General features: G+C 40.4%; 1 protein-coding gene across 3 annotated transcripts in view; it reads right to left on the bottom strand.

Annotated features, from left to right (window-relative positions):
* Irf2 (interferon regulatory factor 2) overlaps positions 1-26,511 on the bottom strand; it is an 84,589-nt gene that overhangs the window by 24,212 nt on the left and 33,866 nt on the right. For all 3 annotated transcript variants that reach the window (XM_003469109.5, XM_063234679.1, XM_013151663.3), the window contains exons 2-5: positions 15,361-15,456; positions 7,889-7,988; positions 6,987-7,163; positions 6,642-6,688 (exon numbers count right to left, since the gene is read on the bottom strand). In XM_003469109.5, coding sequence (XP_003469157.1) covers positions 6,642-6,688; positions 6,987-7,163; positions 7,889-7,988; positions 15,361-15,447 — 411 coding nt within the window. In that variant the 5' untranslated portion in view covers positions 15,448-15,456. The remainder of the gene's footprint in view (positions 1-6,641; positions 6,689-6,986; positions 7,164-7,888; positions 7,989-15,360; positions 15,457-26,511) is intronic.

Raw genomic sequence — 26,511 nt, 5'->3', positions numbered from 1 at the left:
TCCTGAATTACTTGACAATTCCTTACCTCTCTGATGACACCTTCCTCCCTCTATGGCTTCCCCAATGGCCTTTTCATGTCTCTACCTCCCCAATTGTGCCTACATTTCATTATTCACTGTTGCTCTCTCAATGCCCTCAAATAAAAATCTAAGTATTTTATGAAATTATAGAAAGAGCTGCAGATTTGTAAGCTCCTTTTGCTATTTTAAGTCAATTTCTAACTCAGTTTCTCAATTTCTTATCAAAGCGACAAGGCTGTCACACTGTATACACAAATATCTAAATTATTCCGACTTCCCAATTGAAGACCTCTAAGTGTTTCACATAATCTGTGGTTGAATTAGTGGCAAATGATACTTTTATCACTTTTCACTTGAGAAAATCATGACTCAAAAACTAAATTAATTTTCCAGGATCACACTTCTTTTAGTTTGATGAGATACAAGCTGAACCCAATCTTTAGTCACACGGCAGCATTCAATTCTGGGAACTTTCAGTCTTAGTCTTAATAAAACCTGTATTCTGCATACATTTCAATGGAGACCGAGACAGAACTATCTGGACCATTGTTTTACATCTCCAATCCCTACCTTGTGTACTCTCTGATTCTAGTTCTGGTTATTATTCTAAAACAAGAACATTTTACCAATGAAAATACACTATTTCAAACCTTCTTTTACTCCTCCCATCCCCACTTCAAAATATACTGTCAGTTTCCAAGTCTTCAATGAAAAACATGATTTGTACAACCACTCTGGAAGGGCAAGACAGTGAACTATACATGAAAATGTCATCAGCCCCTCCAGAAAAGTCTCCACCCAGGGTGAAGAATGACAGGCCCATGAGAGAAAGGTCTTTACCAAAACTGAGTTAAATTTTTTAAGATAATAAAAAGTAGGACTACCTATATCTAAACTGTGTTTTAATATCCAAATATCCCAAATGAAAAAAAAAGAGATGTACAATTCTCTATGTGACATGTGCATAGAGACACTGAAGGTCATGAATGGTCTTTGCCTATGGCCCGTTCTGGTCCTCTCTGGTGTTCCCAATTACCCAGTCCCTCTGCTGCTCCATAACCTGCCATGCTTCATGCTGAGTCAGCCTCTTCTCTCTGTTCCCTTCCTCAATGTAAATATAGGTTCTCTTAGGCATCAAGGAGCCTGTAGTTGTCTTCATTCTAATCTTCTTGGTTCAAAGCAAACCAAACAGATCATGCTTGGTCCAGATACCTCCATGGTACATTTACAAGTATTTACTACTTACTTATGTATTTATTTAGAGACAGGGTTTCACTATGTAGTTCAGACTGCCCTTAAACTCATGGCCAGCCTCCTGGCACAGCCTCCTAAATTCTGGGGTTACAGATGTGTACCACCATAGCCAGCTCTGCCAAGTATTTAGGCCCAAGAAAATTTTTTGTAATTACAAATGTAAGGTTTGACCTACAATTTAAACAAAAGCAAACCTCCACCAAAGACAGTTCAAGGGCAGGGGAGGTCTTTTTTGATCTATAAAATAATCTGCCACTGGCAGGGCTTGCTATATGGAATTGAGGTAAACCTAAATTGAGAGACAGCGGACAGATCTGCTGGACAGTTTTTCATCTCTGTTCCAAGTGCACTCTGTCTCATTCCCATGTCAAAGGCCTTGTTTAAATCTCCCCTCCCCTGGGACTCAATGTAATGGTCGTAAGATCATTTCCCTTCCCCAACCTATTTCCCACTGCCAAAATGTCCTTATTATCTACACAAAGCTAGTCAAGGGCCTTCTTAGGCTGACAGCTGAGCTTTATTAAGTAGGCCATAGAGTGGGACCAAGGGAAAGGGATATGCCACACCACAGTGGCCATGATGCCACAGGGAACAGGAGCTCTGTGCAAGACAGCCCACAGCTACGTGCCCAGCCTTTCCCTTCTTCCCTGGAATGGCACCAGCTCACTCTTCCTCTTTTCTTCTCTCCTTGCAGCTTCCCCTTTTGACTTCTTGCCTTAGCTTATGCATCCCTCCCTCTCCTGCCTAGGATCTGGCTTCATCTCTAAGAGCTTCTCTTGCACAAGGCATCCATAAAAACTATACAGTTGCAACATTTACAAACGTCATTCTGGAGGAAAGGGCTACCCATTTGCACCTCCAACACTTAACAGAGCTGTAGCCTGTTAACCCCAATTTTCTACCTCTCTGCCATTTCATGCTTAACATGTTCAAAGTTAAATTTGCCTTCTTCACAAATAAACACTGTTCCCAACCTTCCCTCCCTGGGACCTCCTCCTTCATCCACTCCCACCTTCTTCCTCCACATCCTCTGCCACACTTTGGAAAAACATCTCCTCCTCACCACTCCAACACCACCATCTTTGTCCACCTTTGCTACAAACCCTCTTCCCCTCTATACCCTGCAATCTCCACCAGGAAGAGCTTTCTGAAAAAAAACTCTATCATCCTCTAAAAGTCTGTTCCAAAGAGTTCAATCGTGCCTCCTTTCATTAAATTATCTTTAAGAGAGCCAGCTCTCAAGAGCTGGATAAAGGCAGGGACCAAAGCCAACAGGACAGACCTAGTAATGTGTTTTACCCAGGGAACCCCTGCCCTTATGTTTTTCAAGTGAGTTGCTGGCTGGGTTTTCATCTGACTGTTTAAAAGCTGAAGATCTCTTCCAGCCAAGGAAGGGATCAACACAGTAAGGGTTCCTACAGGTAGGTGTCATTCACCTGTCTCTCTGAGTGATGACAGACAGACAGCACACTGTTTTATTCAGTCCAGCCCATGTTGCTGTTAGAGCCAACAGTTCCGTAAGAGAGTTCTGCTGAACCATTATCTCTTCCTCTGTAACTTCAACCCATGGATCTTTATTCATAACTAACACAGCTGGCTGCCTCTGCTCTGAATAATTTTAAACTAAGAGCCCTCTAATTGTAATTCCATTATAACATGAATGCTGCGATCTGGAAATGCTCTACAGTTTTGAAGAATATGCTTTCAATGTGTAAACAATTCTGAGACAGGCAGTATTCGTTCATATTCACCCTCCATGCAGGTCTTTATTTGCCACATAAACTCCTGTTCCAATTAAGCTATCTTCCTGACTTGTCTGAGGAAGACGGAGCAACAACTCTAATCTCTCAGCCTTCTTTCACTCATGAATCTCCAAGTTCCAGGAAACAACCACCATTATATCCCATCCACCCCCACAGCTCTTACAGCTTTCAGTGGGCTGAGAGGCACTGGTGCCTCCCCGCCGTGGAGTTGACTGACTTGAAGTAATAATTACCAGTTGGAGGGGCTCAAAATTGTCAACTAATACCCCTCTATTCTGCCTGTTTTATTCTGTTGTTTCTTAGCCTTGTCTGAATCCCCACAGAGCATTTTGTTTCATATTTTTAAAAACATACTGGTGTTTTTACAATGACGATGTACAATCTAATACTACTCACTATTGTTTTTCTTATTTTATTTTCCTTAAAACCCAGTTTTGTTCACACAGCCTACTTCAGGTAAAATATGGCTCATCAAGTACATAGGCTAGACTCACAAGACCACCAGAGAATGTGAAGCACCATTTCCAAGCTACCACATGGTCACGGACCCCAGCAAATCTATTTTCTAGGGCAACAGCGAGCACAGATAAACCATCTGAGTGATCCAGGAAAAGTTCTGTTACCTGGCCAGCATGTTCTAAACACTGTTTGCTAATTAAAACACCAGTCCAGCTCAAACTGAAAGTTGAGAAGAGCTTGCCTCAACAGTAAGTGTCCATAACTAGTTACTAATCTACGTTTGCACCAATAAATTTTCTCGTAGAAAGAAGAAATCTATTCAGTTACATGTTTACACAGAGCATATGAACTTGTAGATTAGGTGTTTTGACTTATAAAAAGAATCTGTAACTATGCAATTCCAGACAACCTGGAGAATGAATTTTGGAAATACTCTACAGAAATGTCAGGACAAGGGCCTTAGCAGCCATGTCACAGAACTGGGGAGGCCAACTGATTGTATCCATGTTCTGCAGCTAGACAGTAAGACACAGGCAAGCAGATTTGCATTCAAAAGTTATGCTGTGATTATGGCTGATGAATTATCTGCCTTCTGTTGAAGGAACAATGTCCCTCAAGGAACACACTTCAGGTACTAAGCATATCTTTGTGCTTAGTGTGCTGTGCTAAGAGGAACCCTCACCCACATACTCAGCTGTACCTTTCGCAACATGCTAATTTCAGTGGCCATGTGGAAGATACTGCAAGACTAACATGGGTACTTAGGAGAACACCTTCTTCCTAGGCTGCACATTGCCACATACCTAAAATAGGATATGTCACAGTCACAGCTGGGGGGGCCATCGTTTCACTGAAGGCAGTGTCTCATTCTCAGAGATACATAAAATAACAGAGCACCTTACTATAATTGGCATCTGACATTCAATGGATTATGTTGACTATATTTGGACAAAACGTATGGAAAAGAGAACATGTTATTCCATTCTTGTTTCTTTATTAACTGCAAATATGAAATTTTGCATCCTCCCTCTGATTTATTTACTTATTCAAAAACTGATCACCCACTCACTTATTAAATATGTATTTTTTATTTGTTCTTTGCCAAGCACTAGGCTAGATGCTATGAAGTAGCAGTAAATATGAACGGTCACACTTAAGTATGTAGCAAATTCTTCAAAATCACATATTTGTAGGGAAATTATACATTTCTGACTAAATGACACTATTCAAAATGTAGGCCTTAAAAATTCTTATTGATGATGGGTGTGGTAGCACATGACTATAATCTCAGCACTCAAGAGGCTAATGCAGGTGGATCATTGTGAGTTCAAGGCCAGCCTGAGCTACAAAGTGAGTTGAAAGCCAGCCTGAACTGTGTAGCAAAACCCCATTTCATTTCTATTTTTATCTTTATTTTTTTTGAGACAGGGTCTCACTATGCAGTTCAGGCTGGCCATGAGCTTACTTTGTAGCCTAAGCTGACCTCGAATTCCCAGTGATACTCTTTCCTTAGTCTTCTAAGTCCTAAGATTATGGGTGTGCCCCACCACACCAGGCCATGCTATGGTATTTTTAAGGAGCATTTATCTTTTAAAGATATCTACTAAAATATTTATGAAATAAATAATACAATGTTTGGAATTTCCTTCAGAATATTAAGCTAAACAAAAAAATTATTTTTGCAGGTCAAAATGGGTTGATTTACTGAGAACTGGGAAGCAGGGAGAAGCACAAATGGAACGAAACTGGCCAGAAGCTGATTAATGTCAAAACTGGAGGAATAATCTTCTGAGTAAACGTTGCTCATCTATCTCTTTACTATGTGTATAAAGTTGTTCCACAATAAAAAAGTTAAAATAAAATTAGGCCTTAATACTGTGCTATATTTAAAATAAGACAGAAACTAAAAACAGTGAAAATGAAACTGGAAATATAACCGCTAAAACAGTTTGTCTAAAATACATATTTTCCAAGCTAGATGTAAATATCTCTGTAACTTGACTGCATCTAAGTTTTCCTTCAAAACCTAACTAGAGTCAGCGTTCTGTAGCCACAGGTCCTGCATTCATGTATTCTATCAATAGCAAATCGATAATATTCCCAAAACAATCATGTCTGTACTGAACATTTCTCCTTTCTTCCTTGTCGTTGTTCCCTAAACAATATCTTCTCAAGTCTAATTATATTTATCAGAAATAAATTATTTCGAATTTTTTCTGAAAATTTCAACTTACTGACTTGGTTTTAAAGATCATGCTATTAAGAGATTTTTCTGCAACAGCTATTCTAGATTATGAATCGGAATATTCAGCACCTCCTTTGAATTCAGTTCTAAATAACTACATGACCTTGGACATGTTCCACTCAACCATAGGACTCAGTTTCACCTGCAAATGGAAGCCAGTGAGAGACCATTTCTCTAGTGGTCTATGGCTCCATAACCATGGTGTCTATTCTCTCTTAGCAATGCAAGCAAGGCCCAGTTGAAATGGGAGATTTAGTTTCTCATTACTTAACAAGGGCTATTCATCCATGCACAAAGATCTTCAAACTAGTTCAGATTCCCTAGCCTACTGAAAAGCCCACATACATATACACACTCCTATGGAAATCTTCAAGAATTGCAAGAGATGGTTCCACAGTGGACCCAGAAAAAAACCTACTGAGAACTACACTTAAGCTGACTACTGTGTCTTCAAACTAATTACATGTGATGGAACATATGCATATATGCTAATACAACTGATAGAAGTACATGCTATTTAATAAATAGTGAAGAACAAATAGATGAAAATGTACTTCATAGCATCAGAATGAATGGGTTGTTGGAGCTTAGTAACTCAGCAACCAGATGTCGAGAGTTGTGCTGGCCAGCCAGAGGCTCCAGATTGTCAAGCTCTGTGTGAAATTTATGACTTCATTCATAAGTCAACATTGGCAATCTCAGATTAAGCAGGGGATATGTACACTTGTGTCTGCAAGTAAGTGCATGCCAAAGAAGAGACAAGTAAAGCACATAAAGCACAATAGCAAAAGAAGACTAAACACTCCACAAAGCTCATATTACTTGTCTCTGTGAAGCAGAATATGAATCATAAATTGTGGCCTCAACTTTGGCTTTGTCTCTGAACAACCAAAGATTACCTTGATGTGCTTAACTCTGTCTTCTTTTTCTGTCTTTGGTTTCTTTCCTGTGACAATAAAAAAAGTAGTTTTTGGATTAATTCATGAAGCACATAGAAACACCCTATATTAAATTCTCTCTGCAACTCTCAATAAACCAATTGACTTAATTTGTATAGGATCAAAATTCCAAATGCACCTGTTATCCCTTTGGTGACTTGAAAGTCATTTTTCCCAGGTTAGATAAAGGCCGAGCTGCCACCTGTATCCTGAGCAGGTATTCTACCTTTGCAGTTACTAGACACAGAAGTAAGTTACCAATGTATATATTAAGAGATCTCTATTTTAGTCAATAAATATCCTTACCTTTCTTAGAAGGTCGTTCGGATAAGGGCAACATCCGGTATACTCTGAAGGCATTGTTTCCCTTTTTTATACTTTTATCTTTAACTTCTTCAATATCAGGCAAGGAATTCATGGCACATCGAAAATTCGCCTTCCATGTTTTTGGATCAGGTTTATCTACTCCTGGTTGATGCTTCCCTAACAAAATAAAAAAAAAAAAAGTTAAGGAAAAGAAGAAAAATTAGACATACAGATAAAAAAAGAAAAAGAAAATACTAGAAACACAGCATTGCTTGACAGGTTGTACAAAGAAACCTATTCATTCTAGGATCCACCTGTAGGTCACTATAGTGACCAAATATTCCCACTTGCCAGTATTTAAATGTGGGCATTTTATTTTTAAAACCTACAGATTTAGGCAAACTGGAACAAAAGAGTCACCTTGTTTCTATTAAATAGCCTGAGAGAAAAGGTAGAGTGAAGAATGAATGTAAATGATACTGAAGACCAGAAGGCCAGGAAGGCCAAGAAGCAGAAGTAACTTCTGACATTCAAATATTAAGTAAAACATCCAGCCCTCAAAATTTGTTATAAATAAATGTATTCTTAACTACCCTTTGGGAAGCTAATTTCAACTCAAAGTTTATAGCTCTAAAACAAATGAGTTTATATTTCTCTGGTAGCCATGGGGAACTTATTGGAATACCACATTTATGGGAAAATTAAAGACTAAGCTCCTATGGGACAAGTGGAACACCACTTCTGAATGATGTATTTTGTATTCACATCTCCTGGAGGAGACAAGTCACAGGGTTTTCAGATCTCTCTTCATGAGGCCATGAGCCAGGATATTTTACATGTGTAAAGAAAACAAAAATAAACAATATTGCCTGCCTCTGGAAGGGATGCAGGACGTTTAATACCTGTATGGATCGCCCAGTTTCTAAAGAGTGGTGCATCTTTCTCCACATCCCACCCATGCCGAGCCGCATGCATCCAGGGGATCTGGAAAATCTTCTTTTCCTGGAGTAAGAAAAAGTAAAAAATAACTGCAGTCATCAGGTTTGGCCAACCGTGGTTGAGGGATCTTGGGTTCTCATGAGTAAGCGCTCCCACCAAGCACCACTGAGTTTTGTGACTGTCTACAGTGAAGTCAACTAAACCAAACTCAATTCCAGCTGAGTATTCAATCTTGACAATCTGCTCTGTGCAAGAATCAGACTTGCATAGCTTGGCAGATAAAGCATATATATATGTTCCAAAGTCAAAGTCAAAGGCGAAATTTGGGATATGCCAATGTAATGCGTTATTCATGTGTCTCCCAATATAGAGGACCACAAATAATTAGCCAACAACTGAAACAACTGAAACCAAACGCCCTTATCTCTTGCGTAGTCAACAAAAGAAGAAGATTCTATCTAAACATCTAATCCTATGAGCCCACTGTCCTGCATGAAACAGCAAGAAATAGAAATATGCAGAGATTAAGAGATAATATTCATTTTCTGGCAAAATTTCCTCAATACAATCCTTAAATCAGACTACCTTTTTACAGCATGAGATGGTAACTCAAAATTGCCTGAATGAGCCCTGGAAAACTCATGATTAAAAACTAATGCTTCAGAAACAAAGTCATATGCATAGTGAAAATACATGGGTGAAAGCTGGGGAGATCAGCCCTCTGACAACCCCAGCAGTTACTGAGGTCGCCAAGGCACTGTGTACTTGATTCCACATGTCCACACAGGGCTCAATTTTGGTTTTTGCAACTGCTTAATGAGCTAAGTCTATGTCATAATTTCTACTTTACTGTTGAGGAAACCGAGGAGCAGAATCACATTACTTAGCCAAGAAGCTTATGGTTAAAGTATCTAAATTCAAGACCCCATAATCCTACCATGCATTGTCTCTCAGCTTTTAGATTTAGCATATTCCCAGTCCGGGGACAGACCTGTTGACTCAGATACTGTGGCAAATAAAGCTCAGGAAACTATCTTTTTCAAAAACTCTCAGGCAGTTCTAGTAATTGTTAGGTACAAGGATCTCTGCACTACACAGTGGGGAAGGGAAGGAAATGTTAGCAGGGATTTTCCATCACTTCAGCCTCACACAGTGAAATCCTAAGGGGTTCCAGATGTCCCAGAAGGGACTCAATACCCCTCCACAGAACCAGAGACAAATACTGAACTGAAAATATTTCAGAATGTTGGAGAGTTTCCCAAAAACTGTTACAAGGGAAAATTCTCTCATATTTTTGAAAGTCAATTATTAAAGGAGAACTGAAAGTGAGAGACTTTTTCACGAACTCTTCATTGTCCATTCTTGGTCACCCAAAATGACAACAGGGTCTCACCAGGTATGAGTCAAAAGGCAATGGATCAGAATAGGGTCAGTGAAGTTCTATTTTTTAATGTCCATGAAAATCAGAGAACAAAATCTCTTAATGCAGGCTTTTTATGTTCATATGAGAATTAATTCAAATGAAAAGGAATCGATTTCAGAGGACTTTCCTGAAATGCATGTTCATAAACTAAAGTCTTCTGCTAAAGTGATGCAGACCCTGAAGAATTTGCTGCTGTACTTTTTCTAGATGAAAAGAGCTCTGGGGTGACAATTTAAAGTCTATCCTGTGAGACACAAAGTTGGTACAGGGAATTTAAGTCATCTTCAGTAGCTGCATGCGCTCACACAAAATCAAATGTATTCTCTCAGAAACCATGCAAAAATCATGACATCAAGAAAGCAATGACTCTGGGTAACAATATCCACTATGGATCCTCTCAATATGGGCAGGGGACTATAAAAACTTTTCTCAGAAAAAGGTATACAATGAACGCTTGAAAAGATGGTAAATGACACTAATCAATAAAGAATCAAAATCAAAATAATACACATCTCACATTTACCAGGATGTCTATAATTAAGATAAGACCCAGAAAATAAAAAGTATTGGTGAGGATTTTGAAAAGCTAAAATCTTATTCACTATTGGAGTGCATGTAAGACAGTGCAGCTACTGTGGAAAACAGTTTGGACATTCCTCAAAAAGTTAGACAGACGATTGTCAGGTGCTTCAGTAATTTCACTCTTGAATATGTATACAAAGAATTTCAACAGGTGTTCAAACAAAATCTGACATGCAACGTGCATCGCAGCGATGCTCTCAGAAGCACGAAGATGGAAACAATCCAAGCATCCATCACCTGATGAATGGATAAGCCAAATGTTGCATATGCACGCAATGGAATATTCAGCCACAAAGAAAGGAATGAAGCACCGACACATGCTAACACACGGATGAACTTGTAAAACATTATGCTGATGGGAAAAGACCGAACATAAAAGGTCAAATATTGAATGAGTTTATATAAATATCTAGAAAAGGAAAATTTAGAGACAAAAAATAGCTCAGCAGTTGCCGTGGGTTAAAGGAGAAAGAAAAAGGCTGTGACTATTTAATGGGTTTGGCATTTCCTTTTTAGTAGGATGAAAAGGTTTTGAAACTGGATGGTAGTGATGGCCACACAGCCTTATGAATGTGCTTAATGTTACCGTACTGTGCATTTCTAAATAATTCAAATGACAAAAAATATTTTAAGCTGCAAGTAAATATTAACTAGTTTTTTCATACTGCAGGAAAAAACCACCAAGTAAACATAGCACAGATACCTGTTTTTTAAAAAGACTATTTTTAAAGGTAAAAGGTGACATTCATTTTTAAACTTAGAGATGTTCAGGCGTAAGCATCCTCATCACAGAACACTGTGAGTGTTCACACTAAGTAAGAGTAAGGTGATGCTGTGTCTATGTAGACCCCGTGGCATCTTTAAGCACCCTCATGCCCACCCGCAGTGACCAGTGCTGCATGCGTGGTGGCTGGACACTGCATATGGAAGCGCTGAATGGACCAGTCCTCCCTCTCTTGGATACAATGCACCCACCTCTGTCCATCTGAGAGCAGAAGACAGAAGCTGTTCAGAAAAACAACTCAGTTTCTTTTAAGCAGTGCTGACAAACACACCTGATCCCCTGTGAAAACCAGTGCTATTATCTCCGTCTGCCTCTTCTTTCTCCCACTATTTAGAAGATGCTCCAATCAATTTGCTCTTTTCATTTGAACTTTCTGTCATGTGCAGAGGTAGCCTGATGCTCACACATGGACAAGCCCATTTGAAAATGAAGGAAAGGGAAGCTCAGGCACTACCTGACAGTCCCTATACGTAGGGAGTGGTAGGTACATGGGTCCAACATGGAATAAAAATGCCAGGAATCACACAGAATTAGGACAGAAATGCGGAGCCCAGAGGTGGCTCCCTCCTTCCTTTCATCCTAAATGGCCCAGAGGAACCATAGCAAGCATTTGGACACATCTAGAACTAACTTGGACTTTCAAGGACAAGAAGGAAAAAAACCCAGGGGTTACATTTAGGATCTAGAGAAGCTTGTGGTAATAGAGGATACAGTGGACCTTTTTAGATTCTCATTTGAACAAATCAACCATAAGAGATACTTTGGGAATACTAAAAGCATTCAAATACAAACACAGTAATGATATTAAAATTGCTACTATTTTCAATTGATAATGGGGTTGTATATTTGTAAGAAAATGTCTTTAAGTCTTATACATGTATACTGTCAGACCATGCCATTAAAATACAACACACACACAGGCACCCACAAAGGTACTACAAAATATTAATAAACCCAACAATCTAGATACGGGCATATGGGAATATGCTCTCCCAGTCATTCTGATCATTATTAAAAACATACTATGTACATTTGTAAATACTCATAATACAAAGTAGATACCTCGAGTCAAAGTTTCTTGCATATAATGCTGTTTTGCAACTGTCCCCACTGTTCCTTCAGCAGAATTCAAAGGATTTATTTCATCACAAACATCCTTCAAATTTATCAGAAGCAGGAAATGGAAACAAAGTAAGGCAGTAATTAATCACCTACTTGTTTTTTCCTAAGAATGCATCGGGTTGGATGGGCTCTTCATAGGGGGCATGTGACAGTGGTCAACCCACACTCACTATTCATAAATCCACCAATAACACAAACACAAGCCATGCTGCTCCTCATCCGTACACGACCTTCATTCGTGTATCTGCAGAACACATTTTACAGAGTGCCTTCTACTCACTGCTCACTGGGTGACACTCACAATAGCCATGTGCTGCACATGGAGTTTCTGACCCGCACACGTAAGCAGTACACTCTGACCACCATCTGCCATGGTCTGCATATGGCTTCAGTGCACCCTCCAAGGCTCCTTTGGCCCCTGGTGTGGAAGTGTTGAAGTGACAGAACCTTGAAGCGATGGGGTCTTAATGAAGGATAATTAGGTCATGGGACTGCTGTGCTTATAAATGGGTTAACAATGTCTCACAGGAGTGGATCAGTTTCCTCAAAATCAAGTTGTTATAAAAAGAGCAAGCCAGCTCCTGCCCTGGTCTCTTTTTCCTTGCTTACACACTTTGCTTTCTACATGTCTGCCAAGTTGTAAAACAGCCAAGAGGGCCCTCAGCAGGACATGGATCCTATGTTGTCTGAGTGTTCTAACCACCAGCATCATGTACCAAAAAATGTTTGTAAGTTACCTCGTCTCAGGTGTTTTAATATAACAACACAAAATGGACTAAGACATCAGCTAAGGCACAATTAAATCATAAAGAACCAGGTATACTCTCTGTTTTCTTAGAGTCACAACAGTCTTCAGCAGAGAAATGAGTCTGAACTAACTAAAATATAGACAGGATTCTTAGAATGCTTGTGAGTGGGAAGGAACTAGCGTGGGTCACTCAGTTAAGTATTTATGTGGACAGATGAGTGTTAACAAACAGAAGTTAGGGAAAACCTATAAGAAAGATGCTAGTGGAAGTGTATTATGGAGAAAAAACATACCAAGTCCACAGTGAGGCCCACAGTGACAGTGGCAGCACTGCCCATGTGCATGGGCATGGCCCCATGCCCACTGCTGCTAGGCCTCCATGGATGGGATGCCTGCCTGACAGGGACCACAGGCCATTTGGCAGCCCAGGGTCTCCTGTGTCAGGGTTGGCCTGAGAGGCAGTAGTAGCTGGCAGCTGGCACACACTCCCCTTCCATCAGCTGGGCTCATGTCCACTCTAGCAGAGGACCTGGGAGGTGGCAGGTAGTACTCTTTTCCAGGTCCTCCTGGAAAGAGAACTCTCACGCCAAAGGCCTAATGAATGAAGACCAGCAAGAAAGGCCACTCAGGATAAGTGTTGGGTTGTAAAAAACAGAACTCTGCTTGCCTTCTTGGACTTGGATTGCAAGAATAATGTAAATGAAAGAAAATTGGATCCAATCATTAAAGAAAATTGGATCCAATCATTAATAGTCTCCTAGGGCTACTGTGACAAATGTCTACAGCCTCATCTCTAATCAACTGAAATTTATTGTCTAGAAACTAGAAATGCTAAATCAAGGAGTCAGCAGAGCTGCACTCTTTTCAAAAACTCCCCCAGAGGATCCTTCTTTGCTTCTTGCAGTTTCTGGTAGCCCCAGGAATTCCTGGCTGGCAGCTACACCACACCAATCTCTATCTCTGTCTTCACATGGCTTCTCTATGTGTGTCTTCTCTTCTGACTCTCAGGAAGACAGGCATTGGATTTAGGGTCCAACAGATAATCCAGGATGATCTCATGATAAAGTTCTCAACTTCATGTGCAAAAACTTTTCCATGTAAGATCATGGCCAGAGTTTGTGGAGGTCTGTAATGGGTTATCTTTGGGGAAGCTGCTTCTCAATCTGCTAAAAGAAGACAACTAACACAAGATAAGGGAGGCCTGATGATGCCATGTTCTCCACGTTCAGATGTGTTTTAGGAAAAGCAAAGGAAAGACAGACCACTTGTATTTCTTCAGAATTCAATCTGTTTTAATCTCACATTCTAAATCAAATCAGGTAAAGTTTCTTCAAACTAGAATCCTACGGTGGGGTTTACATGAACTAATGCATATACTTTGCTTAGAAGAGTGCATGGCACATAGCATTTGACAGGTGTTGGTTCTTATCATTGTCATCATTATCATCATCATCACCATCATCATATCTTCTTCTTATTAAAGGTTAATTACCTATCTAAATTTAAAACACTGCAGATACAGCAAGCTTAAAAAATATATGTACTGTGAGCTTATGACATAGCTCAGTGTTACAACATTTGTCTAGCATATGCAAAGTACTGGCTTTGGTCTTAAGCATCACAAAAAAAAAAATAAAGTTTTTTCTTTTTAATGTAAGACTAAAGATATGCCACAGCATACATGAAATAACCACATGGTTTATTTATTTCTATTTACTCTATACCCACCTTATTTCAGAAAGGACTTATTTAAACAGCTATTCAAATATAGTAACATTAAATTTAAAACAGATGAAAGTATAAGAACAAAGAGAAGTAATATCTCAGTGATATCTGAAAAGATAAAATAAAGCCAGAAATGATATTGGTTTGAAATAAAAAAGGCCATGATATCGTTTTCACTCACTAGAAGCAGGTCTCGATCTGCAATCTGGCTCTAAGCTTGCAGACCTGGTACAGAAATAAAGCCTGACTGGCTGAATTATTCATTGTGTCCTTCAGACTTAAAAAGAAAAAGGAGGGGGGGGGGTAGAGAAGAGTAAAAAGACATTTCCTCAGAAAAACTGCAATTATTCCCAGGAGTAGGAGAGAGACTTCCCCCTTGAGCTTCCGAAGGTGGGTGTAATACATTATATTCCGTTACTTTCTAAGTTATAATTATGTTTTTAAAAATTATTTTACATAATTACCTCCTTCTGAATCCTCCCTAACAGCTAGGATCAATCGGTTAGAGTTTAGAGGTTAAAATTTAAGTAAGGGAGTATTGGGGGGAAGAAGAGTTGTAAATAAATGACTACTTTTTTACAACATGTGGACACAAAAGCTGGGCTTCCTTTAAAGACAAAAGACATTTCTTACAAGACAAAAACCAAAATTTTTTAAATGGAAAATGCTCAAAAGAACCCAAAATGCCCCATTCCTAATATAAAACTAGGAGTTTCTAAGTCTTTAATCCTAGAAAGCCAGCGATAACCAAAAAGGAATGTGGAGAAGGATGTTGATTAGGGTCCCTAAAGAAACCACAGCAAGGAGCAAAAGACCAAAGGAGTGTTGCTAAGGGAACTCAAAATTTAGGTGACAGAGAGAAGACGGAAACCTCCGTTACGATAACTTGATGTTTTATAACCAGTGTTGGTTGGTTCTTGTAATGAGCAAGTCTAAGATTCTGAACACAAAAACCAATTTTCTTTTTCTTTTGGTGGTCCGTGTGGGCCTGCTTTCAACAACTCTCCCTCCCATGTGCACACGCACAATTTCACACACCAAATACACGTACCTTGTTAATCCACCTTAACCCCGGTATTGTATTTGAATTTATCTGTTCCTCCAGCCAGGGGCGCATTCGCATCCTTTCCACCGGCATGGCGCCTTTCTGCAAAAGGGAAACACAGCGTGAGTCATTTCTGCTACCGACTCTCCCTTCTGCACTTCAAAGCTCTACACCCCTGCTTGAGCCTTTTCTGTCTCCCCTCTCCTTGGAGTTGGGGGGGGGGGCTGGACAGTGTATTCAGGGGTGTTGCTCTCCAGCCACCTGTCCTTGCTTACTCTTCCTGCTCCTCCCGTCTGGGTGGGGCAATGGAATGGACCAGGCCTGCACTCTTTAGGCCCTCAGCTGCAGGGACCACAGGCCTCACAGGCCTGGTCTAGCATACACCAGCTAGCTAGAGCCCACACATCTCCCATGATGTCACTTTAGGCTAAGATTTAGCCCCTTTCCTACCCTAGCTGTGTTCAGAGCAGAAAATTTCAACATATCAGGCATTCTGAGGACCGGTATCTTACAGTATCTTCATTATCAGCCCTCTGAAAGCCAAGGATGGTCACAGCAAAACAGTTTTGTGGTAAAAAGTTATGATAACCAACTCCTTCCTTTGGGTATCTGGGTTATATAAATGCTGGGAACTCCCAATTTTGGCACTTAAAGTTACATAAAAGATTCCACTTTCAGAGATACCAGCACCTTATCCTTTCTTCATCTTTGCTTTTACCGGATTGTAATGTCTTATTTGCTCCCCAATCATCTTTTCTCAACACCTTCCTCCCCTCTGGCCCAACAGTATCTCCTTTCCCTTTGATTTACTTCGCCTTAGAGAATCACTGTGTGACCTGACCGTCCTTCCTGCACCAGTCCACATAGCGCCTCTCTCTCTCCTCCCATACTTCTTCCTCCGAGTCTTTCCCTTGGCCACCAAAATATAGCCAAAGGGGAATCACTAATAATGCATCTTTCAAACTGCCAGCTAATCCCCTTCAACTTATTTATGCCTACTTTTCCATTTCATTTGGGATCTAAAAGCAAATACAATACCAGCCTAAGACTACAGGACTTCATGGACAATGTTGATATTATAACCCTCTTTTCAACCCTCAACTATTTCTTGGTTCTGTCACTCATTTCCTCCAAAACTGAGCTCTGAAAATTCCATTCAGCCGCATGAGAGCTGAAATGGTCAGTGTTTCAGAACTCCCTCATCTAGTCTGCTCACGACTTCTCTACACTCTGCCCCCAGTTATTCTCAGAGAAGCATCATTACAGGAAACACAAAGGGGCTCATTTTTGCCTGCAAGAGTCACCTGGCTTTTCCCTGTAACACCTTCCAGTTCCAGTCTGCTGATTGTTATACACCCCTGCCCTGCTCTTTCTAAGCCCTTTGCTTCTCTTTCCTGGGCTTTGCTAATCCTTCTCCAACCTCCAGAGACCCAAGCTCCACCCTCCTTCTCCACCAGATCTTTGCAGACCACTCCAGCCTGAAGTACTCCCTCATCCTCCAACTCATCGCTCACGTCAAAGTCTAACATTGGTTTTGGGCAGTCACTGTAAGCAAAGTCTTTAAAGCAACCTATCACCTTACCACTAAGCTTTTCAGCTTTGTATATCCTCTCTTCCTGAGAAAATTATGAGTTTTTGGTTTTGTTTTTGCACTGCTGAGGAATGTAACCTAGGGCCTGGCGTTAGGCAAGCAATCTACCACTGAGCTACACCTCCAGTCTTCTAAGTTCTTTGACAGTAGCAATTCTCTTCTTATAGGCTTACAAAGCCCAGAGGTAACCTTCTACAAAAGAAAAACATTTGATATAAGGACTGGGCCACAACTGAAGTTCAGTCTCAATGGGTCCACTGGAGGCTGGACTGGCCACACATCTGAAGCTCCAGGCCACCCTTCTTTGAGACATAAGCAAGAAACTTAAAAGACACCACTAGAAGACATGGAAAGGCCATATAGAGTCCTCAGTGCACTTGCTCCCTATGGGTCTGGAGTTGTTGATCTCCTTCATTCATATATCCACTCCAAGTTCATGGACTGAAAAAGATTCCAAGAACCGGAAATGATAAGGTGTTCTTTGCTATCTTGACTCCCAATCAAACAGGATTCAGGAAGGAAGAGAATTATCAATATGAAGGGTCTCATGTACAAGACAATACGGAGTTACAACAAAGAGTCACAGAAGAGCTCTGGGAGCTCTCTATATAGAAGATCACACTGAATGATCACTGTGGGGACTCTGCCCTGCAGGCAGGTGACCACAAGCCAGCTCCATCCTCCCTAGGAAGAAGATCTAAAGACACTGAGTGGAAGATGAAGCAAAAGCAGAATTAGGGGTAGTGACAGTAGTTACAAGCTGATGGCCACAGACTGAAGTTCTTCTGAGGAGATAATATAACATGCGAAACTGCTGCTGCTGTGTGGAACCTCAGCAATATGGAGACATAAGAAGAACGTGTGAATGGCCCAGCTTTCAATTCAGAATTGTAACAGTATGTTTCTTCTCAAATTTTTTCACAAATAACCCACTGGGGAAAAATGATCACCTGAAATATTTCATAAAGTCATTAAAACTATGACCTATGGAGAGATGCTATAGAACTATACCATTTCCAAATTCTGTAAATACAAATTTGCCTGCTTACTAAAATTTATTTGTGGCCACAAAAATTAATAACCCACAGTGATTCTGTGGCCACAGCAGACAGGCACAGAGAGGAAAACAGTGCTAGTCACCCAGCGTGCATGTTCCCAGCTGAGGTCACACAAGGCAACATGCTACCCTCCTATTTCTGCTCGCCTACTGCAAATGAATGTTCTTTTCATGATCTATTTAGTGACATTTTTCACACTTCTGTCCTTCTAGTTGGTCATTTTTCCATTTGACATGGTCCCTGACAGTGGTGCTGAAGTGCCATGCAGTGTTCCTCTGAATGTGAAGGCTGTGATATGCCTCGCGGAGACATTATGCATTAGACAGGCTTCATTCCGGCATGAGTTATAGTACAGTGGATAGGGGCTGTGACTTCAATATTAAACAGCCAATAACATGTATTAAATAAAGCATCTTTCAACATAAAAAATATACAAGATTATATAGTAATCAGTTAATGAAATGTGACTGGAAGCTCCAAAGAACTTGATATCCTTCTAAGAGGGAAGGTCCGGCTGGCACAGCGGTGCATACCTATAATCCCAGCATTCTTAGAGGCTGAGGCAAGAGGATTACAAATTCAACTACAGCCTGGACAAATTAACAGATTTAGCAAGCTCCTGCCTCAAAATGTAAAACTTTAACAAGGGCAGATGTGGCACGATGTGAAGGTCTTGGATTCAATTCAGGTCCCTAGTACCAAAACAAAATGTGGGGGGTAGGGGGTGGCGTTGTGGATGCTGACACACAAAAAGTGTCACACAAACACACAAGGCAAAAGGCCATGTGAAGACAGTCAGAGTTTGGAATGAAGCTACCACAAGCCAAGGAATGCCTGGAGCTACCCAAAGCTACTACATGTGGGATGAGTTCTCCCCTAGAACCTGCAGCGGCAACTCATAGACAGCCTGCTGCCACCTTGATTGTAAACTTCTAGCCTCCTGAACTGTGACAGAACAGATTTGTTCTTGTAAAACACACTGTTTGTGGCACTTTGTCCTGGCAGCACTAAGAACTCACACAGAAGTGACAGACAAAACAGAGGCCTCCGGACAGGAGGGTCAGCTCCTGACAGACAGTCAGCAATGAGGAGGAGCAAAAGCCAGACCAGACTGGCCCTGAAGGTTCTGGAAAATGCTGCCTAGGATTTTGATCAACATCTTAAGAATGAAAGCTAAAGGACTTAAACAAATGAATGGTAAGGCCAGTTCTCTCAGTGGTAGAGACAAGACCTGCTTGTGATATCCAAGAGCATGCTTCGTTACCTTTATGGGCATACAAATCTCAATTCACTAGTCCTCAATGACCTGTGACTCCACCTTTTAACAAGCTCCTAGGCCCATGGACCACACACTGACAGGCAAGAATCTAGATTCTCCTTGATTTTTGCATATAAATAGAGTGAATAATCTGTGACTTTCTATAAAGTCCAGTCATTCTGGCCAGCAGATCTCCTCACCACATCATCTTACTGTTGACCTATCACTTACTTGCATACCATAGTTTTCTAAAAAAGGATACAGTTTAACAACACACAAAATGTATCTCTACCCTAGCCAAACTACCAGAGTGTTATAGTTGGATATGGTTTATCCCCAAATGTTAATACTCTGGACATCTGGTCCCCATGTAGTAGTGTTGAGATTCTGGAACCTTTAAAAGGTAGGGCTTACTGTAAAATATTTAGGCCATTTCATGAATGGGTTAATGCTATCTCTTGGTAATGGGTCAGGACCTATGGGGTTAAATTAATTCCTGTGACAACGGTTGTAATGGCATCTCCTGCTGGCCCCCTCTGCTGTTCACACTGTTGGCACTGTGATGTCATCTGCCATGAGGTTTTCACCTCAGCCAAGCAGGTACTGTCTCCATGTCTTTGAACCTCCAGAGCTCTCAGCTAAAGAAACCCCTTGCCTTTATAAAGTCTCATCTCCAGGTATTTTGTTATAGTAACACAAAATGAACTAAGATATATGGAATCCAAACACATAAAAAAAACTTACAAACTACTTTTTGGTTTTTTTGTGTGTTTGTTTGTTCCTCATTTTATACAGATATGCATTGAAACAATCATATATAGAACATGAAAGATCTGGAGTTCATTCATTCTTCTCTCTTCTTCCAAGAACTAGTTAAGCCCATATGCTAAGAGGTCCTATGTGTAATGTCAAAAAAGTAGTGAATGGGTCCTTGCTAATAAAATCCCCTACAACAAATGTTAAAATTCTCTAGTTGCACAGTTTATGTAAAGATTATATCATCAGCACCATCATGATTGTTAAAACAGAGAAAGTCAAACAAAAGTCCCCTCTGCTCCTAGTCCTGATATCAGGTCAGTCTTCTGAGAAGATGTCTCAGTTATAAGAGGATACACTCTACCACATCATACCCCTAAACACTAGCTAAGTCCCAAGGCCCTGGGAAAGAGAGGCCAAGGCCAGTCCCTGGAGGGTGGGACCACAGGTCAACTCAAATTTTAAAGCTCTTAAATCAAGATTGTTATTAATTATAATGAATTTTTAAGAAAGACAAACTGAACAATATTTTATTAGGGAAAACTCTTATAAAGAACTTTACCTATTTGAGGTTATATCATTATTTTCATAGCTAGGGTATCTCCAATGACGCACAATGAAAAGCTAATCACTTGCATCAAGGCATTTCCTCTCTTATACTTGATTTTATTCTAGGTCTCATCCCACACATACAGAACATATAATAAAGCACTAGTGATCCTGTCACATGACATTGCACAGAAAGTTTATCATTAAATACGGATTCCTCACAATAATCAAAGCTTGAACAAACACCATTCTTCCAAAAAAGAAAAGCAAAAGAAGCATTCTAGTCTGAGCCTACCACCAAACCTGACCATTTAGGAGAGCACTGAAAACAACATATTTCCACAAGCAGCAAGAGTCAGAAGACTGAGAATTGGAGAGAAAAGATGCCAACTTAGCATTGATTTTCTATCTTCTCTTGTTGAAATTCAAGGCAATGGGGGCTGGAGGTTTAGCTTAGTGGCATAAGCACCTGTCTTGGAAGCAGGCAGTCATGAGTTCAATCCCTGGTACCGATAAAAAGGAAAAAGACAAAAAAAAAAAAAAAAAAAAAAAAATTCAAGGCAATGCATTGTTATTCTTTCTGGATGGAAAACTTCCCGTGGCATAAACATCAAGGCCATGCACAAGTGGACAGAGTTGGAGAAAGCAGGAACTGTGTGGAGAAGACCTGAGTTTTCCCAAGAGAATCAAAGCACACAGACATGGGGCTGGGGATACAGCTCAGCAGCACAGCACCCGCCTGGCAAGCACAAGGTCCTGAGTTCAATTTCCAGTACAAAGAAAGGAGAAAGAAAGAAAGAAAGAAAGAAAGAAAGAAAGAAAGAAAGAAAGAAAGAAAGAAAGACTCTGCCACTGCTGTGTCCTTGGGTTCAACACTTCATCTTCCCAGTTCAGTTTTGACCACTTAGAAAAATAAAGACCTAAAAAAAGATAAGTTCCATTATCTAGAATTCTATGAATCCCTTTGTAACCTGAAGGCTTGTGACCTGGTTTTTTTTATAAGCTTCTATACACCAGGTTGTAAAGACAAAATGCTGAAAGTTTTTATTCCCATAAACATAAAATACAAGCAACTTCTGCTTCAAAGAAAGTATGAAACATTTGGCCTTGGGCCTGATCAAAGGAACTTTTTAAAATCAGCTATCAAAATACCTTTGAGAGTCGGGGTGGGGACCATCTTCAAAACCATGACATCTGGTTATAAATCAATTCAGCCCATGTTGGGTACAGGAGACCCTTGTTATCCATGAGGGATCTGATTTAAGACCCCCAGCTGAGTCCTGAAACTATGGACAGTATTGAGCGTTATATATACTGTGCTTTTTCCTTTAGATAGTTAACTACATTAAACTTTCATCTTCTCACTTAGAGAAAGGACTTGATGACTGTTCTTTGTCATATCCTAATAGACAGCTTACGATTCTTGCCATTTGAAGCTACTATTAAATAAAATAAGGGTTGCCTGAACATAAGCACTGCTGATCTGACGAATGAGATGGCTTCTAAGTGACTAACGGGTGGGTGAAGTACACAACGTGGATACACAGGACAACGAGAAACTTCAACAGTGAGAAAAGCAAAGCAGAAACACGTGAGATTTCATTACACTACTCAGAATACTGAACCACTTAAAATCTATGAACTATTTCTTTTGGGAATTTCTCCACTTAGTATTTTCAAACCCTAGTTGACACAGGCTTACTGAAATCATATGAAACAAAATCCCAGATAAGGGAAACTAATGTATTTCAAATATCATGAATGTCAGAGATACTTGCTGTGATTCATATAACATGAATAACTCTCCATGAAGTTCACATCGTTATGGTCCTAATTAGTTCCATTAAAAGTGATGCTGAATTTGCATCTAAATAAGTGAAGTTTGGATCTAGAAATCCTAACGTGATGGCCACTGTTTACTAGCACTGACTCTGTGCTGATACCAACACTCGGGTTCTGTTACTAAACTCTTATAACCCTACGAGGCAAGCTGGCAGTCAGAAAAGAAGCCAAGACTCAGCCGGTGTGTCTCATGCGGACAGCCCAGCTCATCTTACTTTATCCCGCCCCAGGTAGGCAATCTCCTCTAATCTACCACTAAGCTCTCCCAGCCCTTTCTGACTTGTGTGCCACTCACAGTACCGACTTCCCTAAAACATCACTTTAATCACATTTCTTCAATTCTAGAGACTTCTAAACACTCTGCTAGAAACAAGTACAAAATTTATTTTTAAAAATCTGTTTTAAAGCACAAGGGAATAAAAAAATGCGGAAGGTAAAGCCTGGGAGAAAAAGGAAACCAGGGAAGGTAAGATTGATATCTAGGGCTCCTCTTCTAGCTCAGGGAATCTGCTGTCTCTTAAAAGTAGGGCTCAGGTGATCAGAGGGACAAAAATTGTAGATCAATAACTAAGCAGGAAGAGGGAGTCTGAGAAACCACCTCACCCACGCTTTGTAAGTAATAAAAGTAAATGGAAATATATCGTGTAATATCAAAGATCAAAGCCCAACTTTGAATCTTCTCAACCCTTGATCAAATTAAAACGGTCTGAAATTACCAGAAATAAATGTGAATCTTATCTCTAAAAAGAACATTATCTGAGGTTTCATATTATCTCTGGAGCTTTTCATCCGCCCATCACCAGTATTCAATCAATATAACTAGGAGTACGAAGATAAAATTAAAAAGGCAATAAAATAAAAAACAGTGGGAAGTAATAAGTAATATAAACAGATTCACAGAAATACAGGTACAGGTCTTAAAGAGATTAGATGAATATACAGACCAAATTATTCAGATGCAATCTTTAAAATATCTATGCCTGGACTGGAATGTAGCTCAGCGATAGAGTGCTTGCCTAGCACATGCAAGGTCCTGAGTTCAATCTCCAATACAAAACAAGCCTACGTCTAACATGGTTAAGGAACCAAAAGGCAAGGTGGACATTTTTGGCAGAAAACTAGAAGCTATCAAAAAAAAATAGAAAGATAACCACAAGATAAATCAAGGGACACAATGGATTGGTTTAACTTGAGCTTCAACACAGAGGAAAAAATGTAACAGAGCCAAGAGACAGGGCAGATGAAAATACAGAAAATGAAACAGGGGTAAGGCCAGCATGGTGATGCACACCTGTAATCCCAGCACCTGAGAGACTGATGCAGGAGGATCACCAAAAGTTCAAGGCCAGCCTGGCTGGACTACACGTGAGTTCAAGGCCAACCTAAACTACATAGCAAGACCCTGTCTCAAAAAGCCAAAAGAAAAACAAGGGGGAGAGGGGAAATGAAAAGGTCAGATAAATGTTCAAAAATAAACATTTTCTAAAATATGGGTAATTTGGAATTGCACAAGGGCAAGAGAAAGAATGAGGCAGAAACTGTATTTGAAAAGACACTGGCCAATAACCTTCCAAATTTAAGAATCCCTGCAAAGCCCAATTGGACAAATGCAAATAAAAAAAACACCTAGGCACACTGCAGAACATCTGCTAAAACCAAAGCATAAAGGGCTTGGGTTGTGGCTCACGGGTGGAATGCTTGCCAAAAGATAGACAAACATCATAAAATCCTCCAGAGGGGGAAAAATAGACTCATTACCTGCAGAAAACAATAGGCAAGAAATTCACAAACCCCTTCAAAGCCTCAGACCTTTTCAGTCACTACCCAAAAGAAGAAACAATGGAAGACACACTGGAAAAAACAAAAACAAAACCCTGCCATTTAAAAGTCTTCTGTCTAGAGAACATTTCCTTTAAGAATGAAAATGAAATCAAACCATTTTCACTCCGAAAAATTTAAGAGATTTTTCTGCCTGCGGAGCCACAGTCCATCAGCTGACAGGAAGCGAGTCACAGGAGATGGCTCAGAGCTGGGCAGAGACCCGAGCTAAGTGACTAAGGAGAGGGCCACTGCTGAGGCCTGCGTCACAGAACCTGACCACAGCAACGCCCCGTCCCACTTCTTGTGCAGCGACATGGGTTCTGTCACTTAACAACCATCCGTCTCCTCAATCTCCGGCAATTGTTTTCTCCAATAAAAGCTGACTCCAACCTATTCTGATCCGTTAAACCTTCTCTCGCAGCCCTAACCACTGCACACTCCTGAATTTCGCCGTGGCCGTCTCAGTACCTACTAACCCGGTTTGTCAACAGACATTTCTTAAACACATGGGGATACCAGCATCTGTGCTAAGTGCTGTGGAGGACTGAAAGATGTGTGCGATGTGATCATTACCCTCAGGGAACTAATAAGTTAGCTGGCAGAGGGAGACACAAATCATACAAGGCCAACTAATAATACTACAATTATAATAATAAAACCTTGCAATGCAGATCAGAAGAGGTATAAGATGAATTGCCAGCTGAGTTAACTAGTTCACAAGGAATGCATAAATCATTATTAAGTGGGTTTGTAAAGCTTTATGGCAAAGGAAGTTTTAAATGGCGAGGCCCTGCCTAGGCCTAGGAAAGACAGCAGGCAAGTCAGGGGAGGTGAAAGGTTGTGTCCAAAGCCAAAAGCACGGCTGAGGAATGTGTGTCCACTGAGAAGGCAGAGCAACCTCCCTATGTACCAGCTTGGGTGGGGTTTCGTGGGAAGCAAGTCCTGCACTGAGTATTTAACACTGGCCGTCTCTAACCTGCAGGACGGCTCTTACCTGTTACTGTTCCCATTTTACAAATGAGGAAAAGAATAGCTAAGATGGTAACCCATGACGAAAAAGAAGAAGGAAGAGGAGGAGGAGGACCAGAGTGGGGGAGAATGGGAAGAGGAGGGGGTGAAGAACCAGCAAAGGGGAAGGGAAAGGAAGAAGAGGAGAAAAAAATGAATAAAATAAAGAAAAGAGAAAACAACGAACAGGGAAGAGAAAGGGCGGAATGTGCGAGGCCCCCAAGGCCTCCAGATGACAGATTTGAAGCCAAGACTTTCTAGAGGGTCTCGAATGCCTGGCTAAAGTCTGATCTTGTCTAAAAAAGTTATTAGAGATTTCCAAGTGTGTGGCTTCAGAAAAGTCACGTATCAGTATCACAAACCAAGCTGCACTAGATACAGAGCCAAACAGAGGCAAGAGACAAGTCAGAAAGTACTTCTCTGGTTCAGGATGGTGGCTGTAAGAATCTACAGAAAACAAAACGAGACACAAGTGACCACACATTCACAGTATTTTTTCACTAGTCCTTCCCCAAATACAAGGGCCTTTTATATGATACTCTACGCCCTTCACACTATTTTGTACCTTTTCAGCAAAAGTAAGAGTTTCCATGTACAATTTCATGAATTGAAAGTTGAAGTTGAACACTGAAAATCATCATCATTTTTTCCATCACAAAATTTGTTCCAGTGCTTACAGGAGTCAGATGCCAAGCCAAATGCTTTCATGCATTATTTCTTTAACCTTCCAGCAAGCTACATGGGGTACTGTATCTCCCCTCATTTTACAGATGAGGAAATGAAGTTCCTTACCAAACTCAACATCCATTAAGCTAAAACTCAAATCCAGATATGCCTCCTGCAAAGGATATGCTGGAACCAATGTTTTTCAAACTTCTGGTAACAGTCCAATAGGAAGTCATGGAATCAGTTTATTGGATTAAGGTTAGTATTACTGGATTACGATCCACATTTTAAATTTAATTTTAATATGCTGGAATATAGAATACAAAACATAAAGGACTACACAAATAAAGTGCATATTGTTTCATTAAACTTTTGTGTCAATTTTACACCATATCACATTCTGTTATACCGAGTCATGGCCACCAGACATGAAAAAGCATTGCATTAGGCTGAAATGCTTCCTGAGAGTGTATGTACAGGGATGTGGGGTGTGTGTGTGTGTGTGTGTGTGTGTGTGTGTGTGTGCGTGTGTGAGTACAACCTTCCCATTTGGCTATGCTTAGTACCTCTTTGCCTACAGTATCTGTTAGGATCACTCTACTTACCCT

The sequence above is a fragment of the Cavia porcellus genome, unplaced genomic scaffold (genome assembly GCF_034190915.1).
Source record: "Cavia porcellus strain 051 isolate PalLab524CR breed Dunkin Hartley unplaced genomic scaffold, mCavPor4.1 scaffold_24, whole genome shotgun sequence".
In the NCBI taxonomy this organism is placed as follows: domain Eukaryota; kingdom Metazoa; phylum Chordata; class Mammalia; order Rodentia; family Caviidae; genus Cavia; species Cavia porcellus.
Note: the sequence above shows the minus strand (reverse complement) of the source record. Positions and strands in the feature narration are given on the sequence as shown.